Source organism: Dioscorea cayenensis, chromosome 9, assembly GCF_009730915.1.
Source record: "Dioscorea cayenensis subsp. rotundata cultivar TDr96_F1 chromosome 9, TDr96_F1_v2_PseudoChromosome.rev07_lg8_w22 25.fasta, whole genome shotgun sequence".
NCBI lineage: Eukaryota > Viridiplantae > Streptophyta > Magnoliopsida > Dioscoreales > Dioscoreaceae > Dioscorea > Dioscorea cayenensis.
This window is the reverse complement of record NC_052479.1, coordinates 383,944-408,752: the sequence shown is the minus strand read 5'-3', so window position 1 is coordinate 408,752 and position 24,809 is coordinate 383,944. Positions and strand designations below refer to the sequence as shown.

At 37.6% G+C, this 24,809-nt stretch overlaps 1 protein-coding gene across 1 annotated transcript; it reads left to right on the top strand.

The window, feature by feature from the left end:
- The first annotated feature begins 20,890 nt into the window (after window positions 1-20,890).
- On the top strand, window positions 20,891-23,519 carry LOC120269053 (myricetin 3-O-rhamnoside 1,2-glucosyltransferase UGT709G2-like). Its single transcript, XM_039276339.1, is given in 5 exon segments — window positions 20,891-21,480; window positions 22,290-22,557; window positions 22,605-22,779; window positions 22,781-22,810; window positions 22,932-23,519. Coding segments are annotated over 5 exon segments (1,452 nt in total). The 5' UTR covers window positions 20,891-20,957; the 3' UTR covers window positions 23,388-23,519.
- Window positions 23,520-24,809: the final 1,290 nt, after the last annotated feature.

Sequence of the window (24,809 nt, the reverse complement as noted above, 5' to 3'; positions counted from 1 at the left end):
TATGTCGAAGTTTGTTATTTGAATTCTATTTGACTCAATCTGAAGGTTCGCATTGTGATTTGTGTAAAAATCAAGTTTTCTGTACTTGTTGTTTTTTTCTAATTTCAGGGAATTTTTAAATAAATTTATGTGTTGTTTTTTTAACTTATTCTCGTTCATTATCATGTTTTTAGAATCAATTTTTCTTATTGATGTTTCAATCTCTTCTCTCTGAAAACCATTTTTAAGCAGAATTCCCACTTTCCAAACATGACTCTAATAAACCTTGCACCAACCATTTGGTCTCCTAAATTATTAGCAGAAGAAAGCATAAGAACACTGTGGGCTCCTTTCTTTCCACCCGGCCTTTAATTGGGATTAACCGATTGAAAAGCATGGATCACAAATCAAAATTTATTTTTTTTATTTCAGATGATTGCGGGTTCATAATCTCCCAGTAGAGGGCGAGCCCCTAATATTAATTACCCCGAGATAATGTCATGGGAACCTCCGATTAAGAAAGCAAGTGTGAATGAGAAAGCAACTCGAATAAACATGATAAGTTTTTTTATATTTAATTTCATAGATGCATGCGAATACGTGATCATGAGCAAGAATCTGAAAAGAAAGAGCTATTCTTTAAAAAGAACTTATGAGATTTTTTTAGAAAGAGCTATTTTTTTATCATGCTCTCCAAAAATTTATAGTGTGCTCTTAGCTCCTACGCTAAAAAGTAGTGTCGGAAGATCCTTTTAGCTTTGTGGATGTAGCTCTCCTCGATTTCTTTTTTATGTGGGTTTGTGTCTTGAAGCATAGCTTAGTCCAGTTGCGGCCACTCTACGTTCTGAGTTGCCTCCTTGGCCTCTTTTTGCTTCTTTTATCACTGAAGACTTTGGCTCTTTGCACTTGTAAAATCTCCAGCTCCTTGACTTGTGAAACTCCTCAAGTTTTTGGCTTCTTGGTGCCTTAAAAACTTCGGGAGTTGCATTTGTCGTTTACATGATGCATTTAGGGTCTTAGCTCTTGATGCTTTTTGAGCCTTGACCATTTGATATATTTTTTTAAGTCGTGACCTTTAGCATGGTTAGGGTCATTAAACTCGATAATTTTGACTTGACTTTAAAATGAACCTCAAACTCATTTTTGAGACCTCATAATGAGGCTTAGGGAAAAATCTTTGCTAACTCAACTTTTTCAATGAGTGTTGACGAGAAACATTTTTTTCTTCTTTTTTTATGAAAAATTTTTCATTCATTTTTTTATTATCCATCATCATTTTTTTCTCTGTGAAATTTTTCATTTTTTTACTCTTCCTTTCATTTCAAGAAAAAGATGTACTTTTTCATTTGCACCTCTTTTCACTCCAACGAGTATCAAAAAGACCTCCAAGTGAGCTTTCAGAAATCTTTTGTTAACTTTTCTCTTTTTTTATAAGTGTTGATGAGAGATATTTTTTTGTGAACTCTTTCATTTTTTTCTTTTATATTTTTTATCACTTCAAGAAATTTTTATTCTCCATTTCATTTCACTTTTTTACTCTAATGAGTGTCAAAAGACCTCAAAGTGAGCTTGCAGAAAGGGTTTGATTTTTTTTTTATGGAAAATTTCTCTTTACCCCAAGAGTGTCAAGACTCCAAGGTAGAATTAAAGAAATTATGAAAAAAATTTCTCGTTACCCCCTAAAAAAATCGAGACTTCAAGGTGGAATGAGAGAAATTTATAGAAAATTTCTCGTTACCCAAAGGAAGTCAAGACTCCAAGGTGGAATGAGAGAAATTTATAGAAAATTTCTCATTACCCCAAGGAAGTGAAGACTCCAAGGCGGAATGAGAGAAATTTATAGAAAAAAATTTCTCGTTCTACGAAAAGCAGAGGCTTCAGGTGGAATGAGAGAAATTTATAGAAAATTTCTCGATTACCCCAGGAAGTCAAGACTCGAGGGTGGAATGAGAGAAATTTATAGAAAATTTCTCATTACCCCAGGAAGTGAAGACTCAGGCGGAATGAGGAGAAATTTATAGAAAAAAATTTCTCGTTACTCAAGAAAGCCGAGGCTTGAGGTGGAATGAGAGAAATTTATAGAAAGATTTCTCGTTACTCCCAAGGAGTCGAGACTCGAGGGTGGAATGAGAGAGAATTTCATGAAAAATTTCTCGATTCCCCAAGAAAGCCAAGGCTTGAGGTGGAATGAGGAGAAATTTATAGAAAATTTCTAGTTACTCAGGAAGTCGAGACTTGAGGTGGAATGAGAGAAATTTCATAGAAATTCTCGTTCTCCCAAGAAAAGCCAAAGCTCGAGGTGGAATTAGAGAAATTTTATAGAAATTCTCGTTACTCCCAAAGAAAGAAGCTTCGAGGTGGAATGAGAGAAATTTCATAGAAATTCTCGTTCTCAGACAAAGCGAAAGCTTCAGTGGTGGAATGAGGAGAAATCATGAAAAAAATTTCTCGTTACCCCAAGAAAAGCCCGAGGCTTGAGGGTGGAATTGAGAAATTTTATAGAAATTCCGTTACTCCCAAGAAAAGCCGAAGCTTGAGGGTGGAATGAGAGAAATTTCAGTAGAAATTCTCGATTCCCAGAAAAAGCCAAGGCTTCGTGGTGGAATGAGAGAAATCATGAAAAAATTTCTCGTTACTCCCAAGAAAAACCAAAGCTTGAGGGTGGAATGAGAGAAATTTCATAGAAATTCTCGTTCTCCCAAGATAAGCTAGAGGCTCATGGTGGAATGAGGAGAAATCATGAAAAAATTTCTCGATTCTGAGAAAAGCCAAAAGCTTGAGGTGGAATGAGAGAAATTTCATAGAAATTCCGTTACTCCCAAGATAAGTCAGAACTTCAGTGGTGGAATGAGAGAAATTTCATAGAATTTTTTTATATAGAAGGCCTTACAAAAAAATAAAAATTACCAAAAATACCCCCACTCAAATTCATCCTTCACTTTTTTTCCTCATTTTTTTCTTTTACTCACTTTTTAACTCATCCTTTCATATATTTTTTTTTCTCCATTTTTTTCATATCCTTCTTCTCTTTTTACTCCCTTTCATTTTTTTACATACCCCTCACCAATAAACTCCTCCTCCATTTTTTGGACAAAAGAAAACTCTTTGTGTAATTCGAGAGAAATTTTATAAATTGTAACAAACAAACAAGTGGTACTAGTTACCACCAAGTCTTACACCAACAATTGGGAATCCAAGGCCTCTTCAATCCTAAGCTTAAAGTCAGCATCACCTTCTTCATTATCCACACTCTCACCATCATACACTTCCTGCCCTTCCTTTATTCCGTCCAGTAGAACTGCAGCAAACTCAAAAGAAGTAGTCAGTGGAATCAAAGGTGGATGGAAGAGCTACAGTAAGAAATCAGAGCCCAAATCGAAGAATGTCATCTTATTGCGCATCAAGTACTCCAACTGTCGCTGCATTCACTAGAGAACTTCTCTGAGCATACTGGATCGAAGTTGGGGGGTCTAGATTGTGCATATTACCACCTCGCCGTGCGACAGAACTCTCAGAGACAATCGATTCGGTGATCATCTATGGGAGAAACTCGGACATTGACTCTAAGACGGAAGCTTCAGGGGTCCCAGAAGGATCATCTACTATTTGCTTCAAGATCTTCGGAGCGACCAATTCAAACCTTGATCAAAGGAGCCTCCTTTTTTTTTTGAGAATACCAGCGCATAATGGGTCGGTTCCGATCAGCAGCGATCGCTTTCATCCTGTGGGATGATGATAAAGGCTTCAAAATGTCGAATCCGACAAGGAAGTGAAATGAGACAGTGGAGAGGCTATTGTGGAAGTAAGGGGATGATCTATTTGTTCTAGTTCACCAACAAGATCTTCACATCATCGGACATGAACCTCACCACATTGCTTTGAGAGAAGCTGGCCCCGAGAGAGAAGTTAGTCGGTCTTAAGTTTGAGCTTTCGGTTAGAGTGGCAGGAGAGGATCCGGGTGACGTTAGTGCTTCGCAAAAAAAATTTTTGCCAGCCGTGGTCCGCCGAGGATATGCCCGATGATGAGGAGTCACTGGCGCTGCTAACGAAGAGATCGGGAGAGGGATCCATGGTCGAGGGTTTGACGGAAAGAGAGAGGGAGCACGAAAGAAAGAAGAGAGAAAACATCTGATGCGTGCACGTGCATGACTCTCTTTAAATGCATGGAAAACAATTACATGTATATATTTTATTTAGAGGGAGAGATTCAGGGCAATGCATGTGCATACATGCATGAAAAGAAATTTTATATATATTTTTTTAGAAGAAGAAAAGAATCCAGGCTACATATATATATATATATTTTATTTAGAGGGAGAGATTCAGGACAATGCATGTGCATACATGCATGAAAAGAAATTTTATATATATTTTTTTAAGAAGAAGAAAGGAATCCAGGCTACATATATATATATATTTTATTTAGAGGGAGAGATTCAAGACAATGGATGTGCATACATGCATGAAAAGAAATTTTATATATATTTTTTTAGAAGGAGAAAGGAATCAGGCAAATGCATGTACGTGCATCCACTTTTCTTTAAACGCATGAAAAAAAAGAAAAAAAGAAAATTATAATAATTATAAAATAAAATAAAATTCATACTAATATGGGTACAGGCATCCGGTTCTCTTTACATGCAAAAATCATATTAAATTTTTGAGAGAAAAACCAAAGGCATGATACCTTCCAGTCGTCCCTTTTATCTGCCAAAGCTCTCTACGTCCTCTACTTCCTTCTTCTTTCCTCTATCTTTTCTTCTCTCTTTCTTTTTCCAGGTCTCCCCATTGCTCCGTCCTCCTCTCTTTTTTTCCTTCTTCTCCCTCTCCTCCTTTTTTTTCTTGTTTCCCCAAATCCTCAACATCCCCCTGAAATCCTCAACTCCGAGAGATTTTTTCTTTCAAAAATTTGAATTCAAATTTTTTTATTCTTATCTTCTTTTTGAATTTGCTTATTTTTTTTTTTCATTTCAAACCCTCTCTTTTTTCCATATTTTTATATAGTTTATTATTATTATTTTTATTTTAATAATAAATTTTTAATGGAATTAGGAATTAAAAATTCCATATAAACAAATGCCCCCTTGTAGCTTCCTCACAAACAATAGTTGAGGGAGGAAGGTACAAGAATCTTTCAAACTTCAAAAAAATTTTTCAGCCCATTTGAAGTTTTATTCCCATTCCATGATATTTTTGCTCAATTCGCACAATTTGCACAATTCATAAGCTTTTTCTTTTCTTTTCTTTTCTTTTTTTTTTTTTTTTTAACAAAAAAACTCTGACTTCATGTGTAGCTTCTTCCCCCCCCTTTTTTTTTACTTTTACAGAATTTTTTTTCTCTTTTTTTTTTCCAATTTTCTCTCTCTTTTTTTTGTTTTTCTTTTTGTTTGTTTGAGTAATGTTTTTTTAATGTGCCAAACTCCAAACATGATTTCAGCCATCCAACTCAAAGAGAAATAATCTGAGTGTAAATAAAAATTTCATAAGTACCAAGAAAGATTAAACCACTTGATCATCGACTTGAAAAATTAACAATGGAGACCGCAATGTTTAACAAAAATTTGATTTGAACTTATGAATTTCTACGAGAGGTAAATGGGCCTCAAACTCAATCTCCACCGTTCATACTGGAGACGAAGACGTCTTGTACATGTCCAAAAATATTTTCAAGAAGATCCCAATACTTCTAACCATTTGATCATTAACTTGATGACAAACAGTTTCCATGACAATTATCAATGGATTTTGTCGCTGAGTCACGAATTTAGTTTGAAATTTCATGAACTTCAAAAATATAATCATAACCGTTCACATGAAGAATCATAACGTCTCAAAGCTTCACTAAAAATTTTCAGATTAATCAGAGAAGTTATCATCATCCGATGAAGCTTTGATCAACTCTGGTCATTTGAGGACAAATTTTCTGAATCTTATCTTGAAGTTTAGAATTCTTTAAAAATCATCAGAACTCAAAATTTAATTTCAACCGTTGATATTGACTATCCTCCCTATGTTTATGATGTGGTTAAAATTTCATAGCGATCAGAGTTGACTTGGATGCCCGATGAGCTACTTGATCAAAACAGCACTTTCATGAAAAAAACTGCAGATTTTGCCTTCAAAATTTATCACTTCCTTGGTGTTTTTTTTTCTTTTCCTTTTTTTTTATTCGATCTCATAGCTTCTTATAAGATTTGCATGTAGTCTCCTAAAACAAAACTTACAAGAATCATTTCAAAAATTCATGGAATCATATCTTTATTCAATTTGATAAAGAAAAAAACAACATAATAAAAATTTGTGTTTTGCCTCGAGAAGCATGTATGTATGCTTGACCAATTTGCTCAAACAAGAGCACTGGACGTTCCGTCATAGACAAATACAAACCTTCCCCTTCTACAATGCGCTTTTATTCAAAAGAGAAACAAGATAAAAGAACTCGTAATTTGCCTCGAGAAGCATATACTATGCTTGACCAACTTGCTCAAACAAGAGCACTGGACATTCCGTCATAGACAAACACAAGTTCTTCTTCTTCTATTTTTATATTCATCTTCTTCTTTTTTTTATTTTGTTTTTGTTTTTGTTTTTGTTTTTTTTTTTTTGCTTCTTTCTTTTTTTTTAGCATTTTCCAAATCATGCATTACATATACATCACGGATAATATTTTTTCAAAAAACGCGCATTGATGGGTGGCATAGGTCTCCTTCCATCGGCGTCGACTAGCTGATAAGCCCCACCTTCGTAGACGACCTCTATAATATATGGGCCTTCCCAATTTGACTTGAATTTGCCCCCAGCATGCTTGTTGGTGATGATTGGTCTTCTTAACACCCATACCATCTCTCCTTTCTCGAAAGTTCGAATTCGAGCCATCTTATTGTAAGCTCGAGCCATCCTTGCTTTGTAGACTTCAAGATTTTGTTGGGCCTCTAGCCTTCTTTCATCTAAAGCATCAAGCTCATCCAAACGCAAGCGAACTCTATCTTCATTTGTGAGTTCGTTTTGTAAGGCAATTCTTAAAGATGGAATTTGGACTTCAAGTGGAAGAACAGCTTCTGTACCAAATACCAACGAGTATGGTGTTGATTGAGTCGGTGTTCGATACGTTATTCGGTATGCCCATAAAACTTCGTGAAGCCTTCGTGCCAATCCCTTTGACTTTTTCGAAACCCGCTTTCTTCAACAATTTGGATATTGTTTTTATTGAATGCTTCAATGAGACCATTTGCTCTAGCATTATAGATAGAGGAATACCTCCAATCTATTTTTGTGATGTCGAGCAAACCTTCCAACCTTGAAACTTTTGAATGCTCGCCTGCTGTCGAGATGATCCTTCTAGGCGTCCCAAATTTATATAGCACATGATCTTTTGAAGAACTTGATAATGTTTTCTCGCCTTTTACTTCCTTTTAAAGGAATGGCTTCACCCACCGTGAGAAATAGTCAGATGGCACCAATATAAAGCGATGCCCTCTTGATGATGGTGGCTCAATAGGGACCCTATCACATCAGCCCCCCACATCTCGAAGGCCATGAAGAGATTGTAGGGTGTAAAGGATTGGGGTGTTGATGAATGAAATCCCCATGGGCTTGGCATAGTTTGCACTCGCTCTTGCATATTGTAGGCAATCGTTAATCATGCTCGACCAATAGTACCCAATATGTTTAATCTTCAACCGCATCTTCGGGTCCCTGACCGGTGAGCTCCACAAATACCGTAATGGACTTCATGCATGACTTCTTCGCACTCCTCCTTCGAGAGACATCTTAGCAGTGAGTTGATCATATGATCTTCGATAGAGAACATCATTAACAAGGGTAAACCCTCATCGCCTCTTTTCTTTAACTCGCGATAGCTCGAGACTTTTCATCTGGGAGCTCGCCATACTTTAAGTATTTAATGAAAGGCTCTCTCCAATCATCTTCAACCACTGGTCGAATTTCTTCTTTTCTGAGCTTCTTGTTTTCTAATTCTTCATCAAAGCATGAACTTAGCACTCACTGCTTCGAATGGTGACTTGATCTCCTCTTGATCCGGATCACCAACTCTTTTGCCAATTTGGCTAAACTATCTCGCTTTCCATTAATCGACTCGAAACTCTCTCCACTTTTAACATCGTGAATTTGCTTCAACAATTCAATAACTCTCGATGATACTCAAGGAGTTCTAGTTTATGAGTCTTGAAACTTCCTTCAACCTCGATGTATAATGAGTTGTGAATCGCCATATATATGCAAGCTTTGAATCCCCATACCGATCGCTAGCTCCAATCCAAAGAAGAAGAGCTTCATATTCCGCTTCATTGTTAGTACATGGCTTTTGACAAAGAAAGAGAGTATCTTAGGATCCCACCTTTCAGGAGAAATGAAGATGAGTCCAATACCGACTCTAACTTGAGGAATTTTTGGTCTAATAGCCGGTTGTATCGAAGAAGCTCCATCAAGTACATCTCGCCAACATTGTTTTCCCGCCTCAATCGCCAAAGTCTCTTCATCGTGAGATCACATCTCAAGGGAGATTCATCGGGCAAAGGATGCGCCTGCAAGAAAAATCCGCCAATGCTTGACCTTTGATTGCTTTTTGTGGAGTATAAGTTATGTCGAACTCCATGAGTATCAATGCCCATTTCGCCAATCTTCCAAAGAAGTAGTGGCCTCGGGTCATCAAATACTTGAGTGGGTCTATTCTTGAGATAAGAATAACTTTATGTGAGAGCAAATAATGCCGAGCTTCTTTATCGCAAAACACCAAGGAGAGATGTGCTTCTCTATTGGTGTATATTTGTTTTCAAAGACCCACCAACATTCTACTAAGATAGTATAGGGCATTCTCCTTTCCTTCTTCATTCTCTTGGGCTAGTAGAGCTCCAAGTGATCCATCCAAGGCCGTTGTGTATAAAAATCAATGGCTTTCCTTCAATTGGTGCCGCTTAACACTCGGGGATTCAATAAATAGCGCTTGATTTCTTCAAAAAGCAATTTGGCATTCATTGTCCCACTTAAAGGGAGCATCCTTTTTACCAACTTTGAGAACGGCTTGCACCGCCTCGAAAGATTGGCGATGAATCTTCGGATATAGGCGAGACGCCCTTGAAAGGACCTTAGTCGCTTCAATGTCTTTGGAGGTGGCATTTCTATGATTGCCTTAATTTTGAAGGATCAATCTCTATTCCTCGGTGCCTCACGACTTTAATCCAAGGAATTTTTCCGGACAATACCCCAAAATGCACATTTCATAGGGTTCATCTTCAAGTTATATTTCCTAATACGATCGAACACCGCTCTTAAGTCATTAAGGTGTTGATCTTTTGATTGTGTCTTCACCACCAAATCATCTACATAGCACTCTACGACTTGGTGAATCAAATCATCAAAAAAATCTTCGCTCATAGCTCTTTGATATGTTGCCCTCGCGATTCTTTAGTCCAAATGGCATAACTTTATAGCAGAGATGCCTATTGGTGTCCTGAACGCAGAGATGCTTTTTCATCCTCCGGGTCCATCTTAATTTGGTTGTACCTGCGAGAAACTATCCATGAAAGAAAAACATCTCATAAGAGGAAGTGTTATCAATCATGATTTCCATAATAGGTAGTGGAAAAATCATCTTTGGGACATGCTTTTGTTTAAGTCCCCTCAAGTCCACACAAATTCTCGATTTGCTCCATTCTTCTTCTTGACAGTGCACTATGCTCGGCAATCCAATTAGGGTACTTTTTCCTCCCTTATGAAACCAACTTTCGATTAGTTTCTTGGTTTCTTCAATGACGCCTCCTCCGATCAAACTTCATCTTCCTTGGTGCTTGTTTTATCGGTGGAAAAACTTGGGTCGATGGCGAGCTTATGCACTGCTACTCCTGTGTCAAGTCCTGGCATCTCCTTATAACTCCATGCAAAAATAGCCAATATACTCCACAAGAATGTTTTGAATGGCTTCTTTCTCTTCTTGAGCTAGTTGTGCACTTAGAAAAAGTGGGTTTAGGATCGTCCCTCACTTCCCAAGTTGATTTCTACCAACTCATCAATTGTAGCTTGACCTCCATCTTCAAGTTCGTGGGGTGCATCCTTCAATTTTTATATCTTTCATGAGGTGGTCATCTCGATACTTCTTTCAGCCGGATCTTCATCTCCCTGCATCTCGACCCTTCAATAGCCGACACCATGCGACATTCACATATTTGCTCATCTTGAAACCCAAGACCCTCTTGCTCAAGCCTCTGGCCTTGCATAGCAATCTTGAAAGGATGCCAAAGCTTCTCAAATAGAATATGCCTGCTCTCTTGAATGCTTCCAAACTAACCCCTGACCTTTGCTTTTTATCAACTTTCTTAGCTTAGGAGGATAGTAGTTTGAATCCTCAAAGGCCAAGGTTCTTCATCTTCCATCGCCTTTGTTCATCAAACGATATCTTCATCATCGATTTGTTGGGATCGACTTATAGAAGAGAATCCTCTCTCCTCTTGATGGCTAGAAGGCACATAAAAGGTAATGAGCCGCTTCTACCGAAGTTAACATGCAACTCATCCAGTAGCTTTTGTAAAGGCCTTCCCAGTATTCTTGTAACATACGAGAGCTTTCAACCGGAACTTCATCATCATCATCATCTTCTGCTTTTTAATTGGTAGAAATGAAAGTTCTTCTCCGCCGTAACCATCACTTCCAAAAATATCGGCTCCTCTTGTGACGACAAGAAGTTGAGTGAGCGATTTGTACATCTTCATGATCTTTTTCTTCTTCGGAAGACTCTGTGTCACTTCCAAAGTGCGGCTCAAAGGCGTAAAATGAAACCTTCTTCCGAGTGAGCTTGGTAGTTTTAGTAACTTTCATAAGAGCCGCCATCTTTGGTCAGAAAGCTTGCCCCCTTTGGTGTATCCACAAAAATATCTTGCATCCCTCATAGTTGATTTCATGCACACCAAACGGTTGAATCTCACCCTCTATGCGGTATACATCATCATCCTTCATGTACTTCAAACATTGGTGCAAAGTGGAAGGAACCACATAATTTTCATGCAGCCCATGGTCTTCCCAACAATGCTCTATAGGAAGCATCCGTGTTGATAACATGAAACTTCACATCCGACGCCGCCTTCCCTAATCTTTAAAAGGGAGAGTAATCGACCCAAGGGCCTTTTTGACTATGCTCGGTTAAAGCCTTGTACCACAATCTTTTCAAACTCGATAGGTGATATGTCTCCAACGCCAAGGCATGCAAAGTCTTTAGTGTCATCGACGCATCGATGAGCCTCGGATCAATGAGGATTCGGTTGACCCTTGTCCCATCACAAGACCCAAGAACATATAAGGGCCTATTGTGCTCCTTTTGTCCCCAACAACAAGTCCTTCTCTCGAGAAATCAATCACCGGAGAACCAAATGCGTAGAGAGCTTCGTCATATGAGTTTCAAAGAAAATAAGCTTGATACTCTTCCTGGGTTTTTGCAAGACATGGATCAATGTGTCTCTCAGCTCCCCGTGACATCATCACAGCATCAAAAACACTTAGTTGAGCTCGAATCTTCTTCAAGTGGGCGTAATATTGTAATCTTGTGTCTTCAAGTAGAAGTCTTCCGTGGTTGCACAATATCTTCATTAACATCAATCACTTTCTCTTTCCCTTTATCTTTAGTGCCACGTGCTTGCTCGAGAAGCCTTCGCACGTTGTTAATCATTCGAGGCTCCTCCTCCTCATCTTGGTGGATGCACCCATTATCATGCCTTCCTTTGATTGTCAAGGCATAGCATGTACCTGACATCTCAAAATACTCCTCAGGTAGGCTTACAGCACCTGACTTGAGTACTTTATGTAACCAGCTCTTGAAACCATTGCAATCTTCCAATGTATGCCCTATCAAATGATGAAAAGGACAATACTTAGGACGATTTTTAATGTTTATAGTAACATCCCTTTTCTCCTTTAGAAGCAATAATCCTTCCTCCACCATTTTCTGAAATAATTCTTGAATTTTATCTCTTCTTATGGAGAAGCTCCCATCACTCACACTGTTTAGAAGATGAGGTGCTTTTCCTTCCTCTATGTCAACTTTTCGATCTTCACTATGGTGAAGATGTGTCTCCTCTTGACAAAAAGAAAGATTCACAGGTTCCATGATCCCAGAATCATTCCAAGGGGCATCACCATCTGGAATATGTGGCTTTCGATGAGTGAGGTCATGTGCCACCTCTTTGATAAAAGATGGAATCTCTTCATATGGCATCACCTTTCTAAGTATTTTATACTTAGGTGCTCTTCTTGATTTCTCCTTTGGATAATGCTGGTTTGCTTGACAAGATTGTGTTGAAGCTTCCTGCAACCTCGCATTCGCCATTCGAACCCTTTCCTTAAAAGCTTGTTTCTTTTTCTGTTTTTTACTCACATATGGTCTCCCATGTCTATCATATAACTGCTCAGGTACAGAATCATCCTCATCTGGATAGTGGAGCTCAAGTTCATCTTCATTATCAACACCATCCCATGCTTCTTCTTCGTATATGGTAATAACTCGACAAGTCTCAACCATGGGCTCTTCATCTTGAGACTCGTCCCAAGTCTCGAGAGTAGCTCCTTGACCTCATCAGAAAAATAATCACCCTAATGTAATTAGGGGCTCTCCTTTTGTCGATAATCTTCCAAGGAGTCAATATATTCCTCAATAATTGACTTCTTGTAATGGAATTCAGCAGGCTTCACTTGCTTCTGCTTCTTTTTCTTGTTCTTGATCTTTTTATTTTTCTTGGATTTTTGTTTGGGCTTCTCATTGGGTTCTTGAGCTCTCCGCCACTTGATACCAGGGAGCTCTCCCAACTTCTTCAACATTTTTCTTGACTTCTTTGAGATGAAAATTTCCCATAAGCCTTCTGGAACTCCAAGAGGAGCAGGCTCCTTGGGAACTTGAGATCCTCCCTCAGCTTGCAGGCCTTTTGATATGCCCCCTGCATCTTGCCCCCACAAAGTTTCTTCTTGTAGTGCAATTGACACATAGTTGGTATGTTCTGTTGGTTGGTCGAGCAACACATTTTTAGATAAAGTAATCTTCCCTTCTTGATACTGCCGCTCAATCCAATCTTTAAATACATAGCAGTTCTCAATTGAATGACCCAATATTCTATGGTATGGACAGAAATTTGGGTGATCCTTCTTGTCTGCTTCTTCTGGTCGCTTGCTTTCTGGCAACTGCAAACCCACTTTCAATGCATCTTTGAATATCTTCATCACTTTGTCTCTTCTAAAGGAATACTTCTTGCTCATCCTCTCTTGAAGAGAACTTATAGGCTTGGGTGGTTCACTTCCACTCCCAAGTGATGGTGGTTTTGGCTTATCATAATTTGCTGATGTGGTGCTCTCCTTCACCTTATCAGTTGCAAAGGCTACATGCTTAACAATCGTCTCGGGTTTTCTTGGCTTTTCTTTGTCTACTTTGGTAGGTTGCATCATGGATACTACCCTTGGACTAGTTCTTTCCAATTTTTTTGACTTGAGATATTAAGTCTTGAAGGTATGAATATCGGATGAGCTCAAGAAATGGAGCCATCCAATTATCAATATTCCCCACCAATAGCCCCACTCGCTGCATCCGATCAAGTGGCTCGCTCACACTTGATGCCTCAAGTTGCGCCATCTCATCACATAATCTATGACTTTCTCATCCTTGTTCTGCCTTGTGTTAGCCAAATCAGCTATAGTGATTTTATCAGTAACTCCACCAAACCGGACCCCTAAAGCGAGTCCTTCATCCGCTGCCATGTCTCGAATGGATTCAGTTGTAGGGTTTTGCATACCATTCAAAAAGCCACACCAGTTAAACTAGCAGCAAATTGTCTTAACAACAAAGATGGGTTGTTGCTTGTGTCCCCACATGCTGTTATGAAATGAGCTAAATGTTGATCGTGGTTCCTAAGCCGTTAAACTGCTTGAACTTGGGAACATTGTATCCCTTAGGATAAGCCACTTGATCATGAAAGCTTGAGTAGGGCTTGTCACCATCACTTTTCAGTGTAGCACCCTTGGCTTGTTTTTAATCGTGCAAGAACTATCTTTTGTACTTCTTCTCGAGACATCATCGCTCTGCATCGCCGATGTTCCACTTTTGCTCATGCAACCCAAGAACTTCTTCTTCATCATCTTCTTCTTCTCGGATAACTTGTACGGATGGTGCTTGCCTATGAACCCTTGAATTATCATGGAGCATATTCTAGACTTGATCACTCAAACGAGATCACACCGCTAAAGACGCAATACCGCGATCATAGATATGTGATCTTTTCTCTTGATCCAATTGCTTTTTTTAATCTTGCAAACATTGATCTTTGTTTGATGTAAAAATAAGGTTGTCATCTTCTTCCTCACTTGAATCATTATTCCTCCTAGGAGGAGTTTCAAACCCAGCTGCTTGGGCGAAGGATTTTGCCCTTTCTTGTGCCCCTTTCTTGTAATACTTGATCAAAAATCATCTTGTTGCATGCCACTTGTACCAACCGCTGTCTTCTTTCTCACCCTCAGCGAAGGGACGCCTCGTTCGGTGGGTGTTCGACTCTTCAAGAATCACACGCATGCTGTGTACTTCTAGATCCTCCATTTCTTCATCCGGGTTTCCTTATCCACTCGAACCTCGAACGATGAGCGAGGGTATGGTCCTCTTGTAAGTCTTGCTTCTTCCGGTATGGCAAGCCTCATCAAATACGTAAGCTTTCTCGATTTTGAAAGTAAGTTCTTTTTCCTTAGATAGAACTCTCTCTGTCATCCTTTCGCTTGAGCTTCCTCAGAGGAGATGTAGTTATCATAAACTTTCTTGGAAAAAAAGTGTTCTTGGAATCGAGGACCTTGGTGGCCCCGCCCTCTTTCATCATGCTACTTTTGTGAAGACCGAAGCTCACCAGCTCAGGAGTTCTCCTTCACCATTCTCGCCGTGTGAAAGAGTTGGTAAATGAATTTGAAGAGCCATTCCCGAGCCTTGAATGAGACAAAACTCGCCTTCTCTGAGGTGAGGGTGTCTTCCTCTTGGCCGACCTCATGCGCCCATCATAAAGGATCTTGTTGAGGTAACCTTGGGCTTCTTGAAGATACCACTCTTTTCTCCTTCAACCGTGATTGCGAATGAAGGTTCTTCTTCGTCCCCTCCTCCCTTAATGCTCAGCTGAATTTCTTTGGGAAGGTGAGTCGGTCAAAAACAGATGCTTTTAGCAAAGAACGGCATCCTCTTTCGACCTCAGCTAGTGGTATAACATCTCGACCGTCGTCCCTTTGATGGCAAGCTGGGACTTGAACCCCGGGCCAGGATGACTGTGGGCTTGGCACTGAAGTTGACATATTCCCGAAATAGTCCAAATTTGATCTCACTCCAAAGCTATGCCAAAGCAGATACTGTACATTATGGAAGCTTTCACTTGAGTGCCTTCACCAAGGAAAAATGGTGCATGATGCAAATGCAGATTGTTGGTGTTGTTTGTTGGTGCCATCTGCAAAAACCTACAAAGGAAAAGCATTGCGTTAACAACAATGGTGATATCTACTTTTTTTACTTTCTCATTCACACTTTGTTTCAAAGATGGGAGGAGAAGTTAGTCCCCACCCGAGTGCTGCGACTTTTGTAGGGTTCTTTCTTTCCACCCGCCTTTAATTGGGATTAACCGATTGAAAAAGCATGGATCACAAATCAAAAATTTATATTTCGGGATGATCATGGGTTCATAACTCCTATTAGGGGCAAGCCCCTCAATATTAATTACCCCCGCATAATGTCACTGGGAACCTCCGATTAAGAAAACAAGTGTGAATGAGAAGCAAACTCGAATAAACATGATAAGTTTTTTATATTTAATTTCATAGATGCATACGAATACATGATCATAGACAAGAATACAAAAGAAAAGAGCTATTCTTTAAAAGAGCTTAACAAGAGATTTTTTTAGAAAGAGCTATTTTTATCATGCTCTTCAAAAATTTATTTATTTTTTAGTCGGGCGCTCTTAGCTCCTATACTAAAAAGTGTGTCAAGATCCTTTTTAGCTTTGTGGATGTAGCTCTCCTCGATTTCTTTTTTATGTGGGTTTGTGTCTTGAAACATAGCTTAGTCCAAGTCATGCCACTCTACATTTACGAGTTGCCTCCTTGGCACTCTTTTTGCTTCTTTATCACTCGAAGACTTTGGCTCTTTCATGACTTGTAAAATCTCCAGCTCCCTTGACTCAGGAAACTCCTCAAGTTTTTGGCTTCTTGGTGCCTTTAAAACTCGTAGTTGCATTTGTCGCTTTACATGACGATTTAGGTCTTAGCTCTTCAACGCTTTTTGAGCCTCGACTCATTTGATATATATTTTTAAGTCGTGACCTTTAGCATGGTTAGGTCATTAACTTGATAATTTTGACTTGACTTTTAAAAATGAACCTCAAACTCATGAGACCTCATAATGAGCTTTAGGAAAAATCTTTTGCCAACTCAACTTTTTTTCAATGAGTGTCGATTTAGAAACATTTTTTTCTTCTTTTTTATGAAAAATTTTTCATTCATTTTTATTATCCATCATCATTTTTCTCTCTCGTGAAATTTTCATTTTTTTACTCTTCCTTTCATTTCAAGAAAAGATGTACTTTTCATCGCACCTCTTTTCACTCCAACGAGTATCAAAAAGACCTCCAAGTGAGCTTCAAGAAATCTTTGTTAACTTTTCTTTTTTATAAGTGTTGATGAGAGATATTTTTTTTGAACTCTTTTCATCTTTTTATATTTTTTTATCACTTCAAGAAATTTTTATTCTCCATTTTCATTTCACTTTTTACTCTAATGAGGTCAAAAAGACCCTCAAAGTGAGCTCTGCAGAAAGGGTTTGATTTTTTTTTTATGGAAAATTTCTATTTACCCCAAGAGTGTCAAGACTCCAAGGTAGAATTAAAGAAATTATGAAAAAAATTTCTCGTTACCCCCTAAAAAATCGAGACTTCACAGGGAATGAGAGAAATTTATAGAAAAATTTCTCGCTACCCAAAGGAAGTCAAGACTCATAGTGGGAATGAGAGAAATTTATGGAAAATTTCTCGCTACTCCCAAGTGAAGTGAAGACTCATATGGAATGAGAGAAATTTATGTAAAAAATTTCTCACATCCCAAGAAAAGCCAAGGCTCAAGCGGAATGAGAGAAATTTATAGAAAATTTCCTCACATCCCCAAGGAAGTCAAGACTCAGTGGAATGAGAGAAATTTATAGAAAAATTTCATTACCCCAAGGAAGTCGAAGACTCCATGGCTGAACGAGAGAAATTTATGAAAAAATTTCTCGTTACTCCCAAGAAAGCCAGGGCTCACATGGAACGAGAGAAATTTATGTAAAATTTCTCATACCCCAAGGAAGTCAAGACTCCAGTAGGAATGAGAGAAATTTCGCATGAAAAATTCTCGTTATCCCAAGAAAGTCCCAAGGCTCAAGGTGGAATGAGAGAAATTTATAGAAAATCTCTCGCACCTCGCCAAGTCAAGACTCATGCTTGAACAGAGAAATTTCATAGAAATTCCTCAACCCCAAGAAAAGTCCAAAGCTCACAGCTGAATTAGAGAAATTTTATAGAAATTCTACATCCCAAGAAAAGTCAAGTTCACAGGGCAATGAGAGAAATTTCACAGAAATTCTCACATTCCCAAGAAAAAGCCAAGGCTCATGGCTGGAATGAGAGAAATCATGAAAAATCTCCTCACTCCCAAGAAAGCCAAGGCTTGAGGTGGAATTAGAGAAATTTTTATAGAAATCCCTCGCTACTCCCAAGAAAAGTTCGGCTTCTCACAGGTGGAAATGAGAGAAATTTCATAGAAATTCGTTACTTTCCTGAGTAAGCCAAAGCGCCTTCATGCTGGAAACGAGAGAAATCACTGAAAAAATCTCTCACATCCCCAAGAAAAGCCAAAGCTTCATGCTGAACGAGAGAAATTTCATAGAAATTCTCACATCCTCAAGATGATGCCAAGGCTTTCATGGTGAAATCGAGAGAAATCATGAAAAATTTCTCACATCTCTAAAGATAGTTCAAAGCTTCTCGCTGAATCTGAGAAATTTCATAGAATTCCTACATTCTCCAAGATAAGTTCCAAGCGCCTGCATTGAACTAGAGAAATTTCATGTAATTTTTATATAGAAGGCCTCATAAAAATAAAATTACCAAAATACCCCCCACCAAATTCATCCTTCACTTTTTTTCCTCATTTTTCTTTTTACTCACTTTTTTTAACTCATCCTTTCATATATATCTCCATTTTTCATATCCTTCTTCTCTTTTTACTCCCTTTTCATTTTTACAAAAATACCCCTCACCAATAAACTCCTCCTCCATGGACAAAGAAAAACTCTTTGTGTAATTCGAGAGAAATTTTATAAATTGTAACAAACAAACAAGTGGTACTAGTTACCACCAAGTCTTACACCAACAATTGGGAATCCAAGGCCCTTCAATCCTAAGCTTAAAGTCAGCATCACCTTCTTTCATTATCCACACTCTCACCATCATACACTTCCTGCCCTTCCTTTATTCCGTCCAGTAGAACTGCAGCAAACTCAAAGAAGTAGTCAGTGGAATCAAAGGTGGATGGAAGAGCTACAGTAAGAAAATCAGAGCCCAAATCGAAGAATGTCATCTTATTGCGCATCAAGTACTCCAACTGTCGCTGCATTCACTAGAGAACTTCTCTGAGCATACTGGATCGAAGTTGGGGGTCTAGATTGTGCATATTACCACCCTGCCGTGCGACAGAACTCTCAGAGACAATCGATTCGGTGATCATCTATGGGAGAAACTCGGACATTGACTCTAAGACGGAAGCTTCAGGGGTCCCAGAAGGATCATCTACTATTTGCTTCAAGATCTTCGGAGCGACCAATTCAAACCTTGATCAAAGGAGCCTCCTTTTTTTTTTGAGAATACCAGCGCATAATGGGTCGGTTCCGATCAGCAGCGATCGCTTTCATCCTGTGGGATGATGATAAAGGCTTCAAAATGTCGAATCCGGCAAGGAAGTGAAATGAGACAGTGGAGAGGCTATTGTGGAAGTAAGGGATGATCTATTTGTTCTAGTTCACCAACAAGATCTTCACATCATCGGACATGAACCTCACCACATTGCTTTGAGAGAAGCTGGCCCCTGAGAGAGAAGTTAGTCGGTCTTAAGTTTGAGCTGGGTTAGAGTGGCAGGAGAGGATCCGGGTGACGTTAGTGCTTCGCAAAAAATTTTTTGCCAGCCGTGGTCCGCCGAGGATATGCCCGATGATGAGGAGTCACTGGCGCTGCTAACGAAGAGATCGGGAGAGGGATCCATGGTCGAGGGTTTGACGGAAAGAGAGAGGGAGCACGAAAGAAAGAAGAGAGAAAACATCTGATGCGTGCACGTGCATGACTCTCTTTAAATGCATGGAAAACAATTACATGTATATATTTTATTTAGAGGAGAGATTCAGGGCAATGCATGTGCATACATGCATGAAAAGAAATTTTATATATATTTTTTAGAAGAAGAAAGGAATCCAGGCTACATATATATATATTTTATTTAGAGGAGAGATTCAGGACAATGCATGTGCATACATGCATGAAAAGAAATTTTATATATATTTTTTTTAGAAGAAGAAAGGAATCCAGGCTACATATATATATATATATTTTATTTAGAGGGAGAGATTCAAGACAATGCATGTGCATACATGCATGAAAAAGAAATTTTATATATATTTTTTTAGAAGGAGAAAGGGAATCAGGCAAATGCATGTACGTGCATCCACTTTTTCTTTAAACGCATGAAAAAAGAAAAAAAGAAAAATTATAATAATTATAAAAATAAAAATAAAAATTCATACTAATATGGGTACAGGCATCCGGTTCTCTTTTACATGCAAAAAAATCATATTAAATTTTTGAGAGAAAACCAAAAGACATGATACCTTCCAGTCGTCCTTTTATCTCGCCAAAAGTTCTCCTACGTCCTCTACTTCCTTCTTCTTTCCTCTATCTTTTCTTCTCTCTTTCTTTTTCCGCCTCCCTTGTCTCCCTCCTCTCTTTTTTTCCTTCTTCTCCCTCTCCTCCTTTTTCTTTGCTTTCCCCAAATCCTCAACATCCCCCGAAATCCTCAACTCCGGAGATTTTTCTTTCAAAAATTTGAATTCAAATTTTTATTCTTATCTTCTGAATTTGCTTATCATTTCAAACCCTCTCTTTTTCCATATTTTTTTTATAGTTTATTATTATTATTTTTTTATTTTAATAATAAATTTTTAATGGAATTAGGAATTAAAAATTCCATATAAACAAACACCTTCAGATAAACTCTTCTAGTGTTTAACTCAACCCACAATTAATGGCTCCAAAATCCACCAATTAACACAGTCATGTCTAAGAATTAGAAACTCTTTTTGTTGGAGCCCATTTGACAACATTGCCTCTTTCCTGAGTTTTTGTTGGAGCCCATTAGAAACTCAAGCTCAAACTCAAACTCCTCCATCTCAAAAGTACTTTTAATTTTGGCAGTTTGATACTAACATAATATTATTATTATTAACAATGTAGATAAATCACTTGATTATACACATTTTTTATTATCATGTCTCAACTATAAATAAAAAAAACATCAAATTCTCATCTCTCACAAAGGAATTTAAGGTAAAAATATTTTCTGTTTTTTTATTTTTGCTATACTTTTTATTTATTTATTTATATATTTATTTTAATAAATATAAATAAAAGTATGAACTAGAATCTTAATCAATGGATTGAACGAGACATAAAATCATCCACTCGAATATTTTAAGTGATCTCGTGTCTTAATAACTCTATTAAATATATAAATAAATATATATAAATTCTATTTATAAAGCATTCTAATATTTATATTGTTTCCGTTTTTAATAAATATTAATCCACCATCTCCAAAAAGCAAAAAGCAAAAGCAAAAGCATTCCCAAATAAACTCCGAAGCTGAAACAAGAGACCAAACTCACACTTTCTCAAATGGATAAGAACACTTCTTCTTCTTCTTCTTCAGCTGCTGCTCACGTGCTCATCATTCCCTTTCCAGCGCAAGGTCACGTGACTCCGATGCTATCACTCGCCAAGCTTATCTCCTTCTCCGGCGTCTTCACCACCTTCGTCAACACCGAATCCATCCACCGCCGTCTCTCCGGATCCGGCCGCATCGACGGCCGGAGATTAAGGTTTCGTGCAGTCCCCGACCTCCTCACCGACGACGGCGGCAACGAACGTGATTTTGATTTTCCAAGTATGTTTTTTAACCTTCAAGAGTCGATGAGAAGAGGTTCAACAGAGACATACAAGAAGCTATTGACTGAGGAGTTCATCGGCGAGTGGCCGCCGGTGACCTGCGTGATCGCCGACGGCGTCCTTGATTTCGCCATTGAGGTCGCCGGCGAGGTCGGGATTCCGACGTTGGTTTTCCGGACAAGCAGTCCTTGTTGTGCCTGGACTTATGCCACAATCCCAAGCCTCATCAACAATGGAATCATTCCCTTTCCTGGTAATCTATCCCATTCCTCGAATCTATGTATTAGTTAATTAATTCAATTTAATTAATTAGTTCAACAATTTATTTATTTGATTATAAGTCAGATTCAATTGGTGAAGTTTAATAAATTTAGAATAATAACTAATTAATTAATTAATAATAATAATTAATTTTTATTTCTAATAAAAATTTATGAGTTATTAATTAACTAGTATTGCTTGAACGGTCAATGAAGTAATGGTGTTGTTGTACTGTGTAAATATCTATGGTAGTATTGTTCATTAGGTTTTCAGTGGAATTTTTTCGCTCTAAAATTATTTGGCATGGCAATGGAATTTATTTTAGTTTGATTCTTAAAAATCTTTTAAGTATACATGTGGTAAGATTTTAATCCTTTCATGGGATGGACGAGTTAATAAATCTAAGAGTTAATAGCCGATTTTAAATATTGTGGTGCTTATTTTTCAATAATCCTTTATTTGATGGTGCTTATTGTTTTTGTAATATATATATAGGTAAGTCTTTATATTACTATTTTTTATGGATGTTAGATTTAAAATCGTTAGATTATTATCTAATAGTTATTTGTTTATATAAGCACTGTATATTTATACTGTTTATTGCACTGTGTAACACTGTAGAACACGTTTTTTTGTACTGTTTATAATGATCAAAGCTGTTAGATAGCCATCTGACAGCTATTGAAATCTAAGGACGTCCCTAAATTACCAGTCCTCATATATATATATCATTTATCCACCCTAACAAAAGGTAATAAATTTACAAATTTTGTTTGTGATCTTTTGATAAATGTTATTCAGAGGAGTGTGATATGGATGAGATAGTAAAAGGAGTGGAGGGAATGGAAGGGATAATGAGAAGGAGAGATCTACCAAGCTTCATGAGAATGGTTAAGTCCACTGAAGACAATCACATCAAGCTTATGAATGGTTTTAACTCCAATCTGGTTAGTGGCAAGGTTATTATCTTCAACTCATTTGATGCTCTTGATCCCACACTACTTCCCATTATGAGCTCTTACTGGCCTCCTATTTTTACTATCGGTCCTCTTCATCTACTCACCAAATTCTTTTAACATAACCAATGAAGAAGAACAAGAACAAGAACAAGAACAGCTGGGTGAAAAATTCTTGTTCAAGTAGCTTGCGGCAAGAGGACCGTACATGTATGACATGGCTTGATAATCAACCTGATAAATCTGTTATCTATGTTAGCTTTGGCACTGTCGCCGTGATGTCACCGGAGCAATATATCGAGTTTTGGCACGGTTTGGTTAACAGTGGCCACCGTTTTTCTCTGGGCAGTGCGTGAAGATATGGTGGTAAGACATACTAATAAAATTGAAACATATATATATATATATATATATATATGTATCTTTAGATATAGACTCACCAAACATACATTTCTGACGTACTATAAATATGTTTTGGTTTTGATAGAAGGGAAAACAAGAAATGGAAGTGACAAAAGAGATGGAAGAGGAGACCAAGAAACGAGGTTGCATGGTAGAGTGGGTGCCCCAAGAGGAGGTATTAGCACATCGAGCTGTTGGATGTTTCTTGACTCATTGCGGATGGAACTCAACATTGGAGGGGATGGTTGCTGGCGTGCCCATGATTTGTTGGCCATATTTTTCTGATCAGATGATCAACAGTAGGTTTGTTAGTGATGTTTGGAGAATTGGGTTGGACATGAAGGATGTGTGTGATAGGAATATTGTGGAGAGAATGGTGAGGGAGGTTATGGAAGGAGAGAGTGCTCTTGAATTGAGAAGCTCTGCTGCAAGAATGGCGGATTTGGCGAGAAAGAGCATCGACGAAAATGGGACTTCTCGTGCTAATTTTGAGAGCCTGGTTTCTTACATCAAGTCTGCAGAGCTGCCGCGCGGTTCATGAAATCTTTAATGACATTGGTTGTTGTGTTTCGTTGATCATTTGCAAACATTTCAATAATCAATTTCAAACTTGCAAAACAATTTGTCGAAGTTTGTTATTTGAATTCTATTTGACTCAATCTGAAGGTTCGCATTGTGATTTGTGTAAAATCAAGTTTTTTTTTTTCTGTACTTGTTGTTTTTCTAATTTCGGGAATTTTAAATAAATTTATGTGTTGTTTTTTTAACTTATTCTCGTTCATTATCATGTTTTTAGAATCAATTTTTCTTATTGATGTTTCAATCTCTTCTCTCTGAAAACCATTTTTTTAAGCAGAATTCTCACTTTCCAAACATGACTCTAATAAACCTTGCACCAACCATTTGGTCTCCTAAATTATTAGCAGAACAAAGCATAGGAACACCTTCAGATAAGCTCTTCTAGTGTTTAACTCAACCCACAATTAATGGCTCCAAAAATCCACCAATTAACACAGTCATGTCTAAGAATTAGAAACTCTTTTTGTTGGAGCCCATTTAACAACAATGCCTCTTTCCTGAGTTTTTCTCATAAACTCAAGCTCAAACTCCTCCATCTCAAAAGAACTTTTAATTAATAATAAGCTTTCTCTGATGACCCATAAGGATGGTTAAAGCAATATCTCAGAAGTTCTTTTTCCTCAACTTTTGCTAAGCTTCCAAAGCTGACTTATAAAACAGAGTTTGGTGCTTGTTTGTCCAACAACTTCAAACAATAATAATAATAATAATAATAATAATAATAATAATCTTGTTGTATCAAACAAGGAATAATGCATGAAGAAAAGTGCTTATGTAATGGACCAATTGTGAAGATTGGAGTAGGAGTAGGAGGAGTTTTTTTCCCTTGATTTTGGCTATTTGTTCCAAATTATCCCGGAAGAAGTCAATTGCTTGTTTGTTAAGTTGGATTATGACTTGAAACCAGGCTTCCAAGTTACACAAACTGAAGTTTGGTACATCTCTTTTTGGTCGATGTTGGGAGTTGGAGCTCAGTCATTAAGATATGTCATACATTGATGCATCTCTACACAATGTTAGACATTAAAATTTTTAAAACTTTATATATATATATATAGTAAATATCTGCTGATTACGTCTTTAAAATTACTTTTCTTTAAAAATAGTTAATTTAAACTAACAACTATTATTATAAAAAAAAAATTTACAGCATTGTTGTTGTTAATTACTATACATAAAATAACGGTAATTAAATTCAACGGCACTGTGCGCCATCTCTAGAGAAATCTAGGGACATCTTTGGAGGGCATACCTATATATATATATATATATATATATATATATATATATATCGCACTATTTATATGATGTGCGTGTGTCTGTAGAAATCCAAAACTATTAACTGTCATTCTATCAGTGTTGTTTGTTAAAGTTGAATATATAT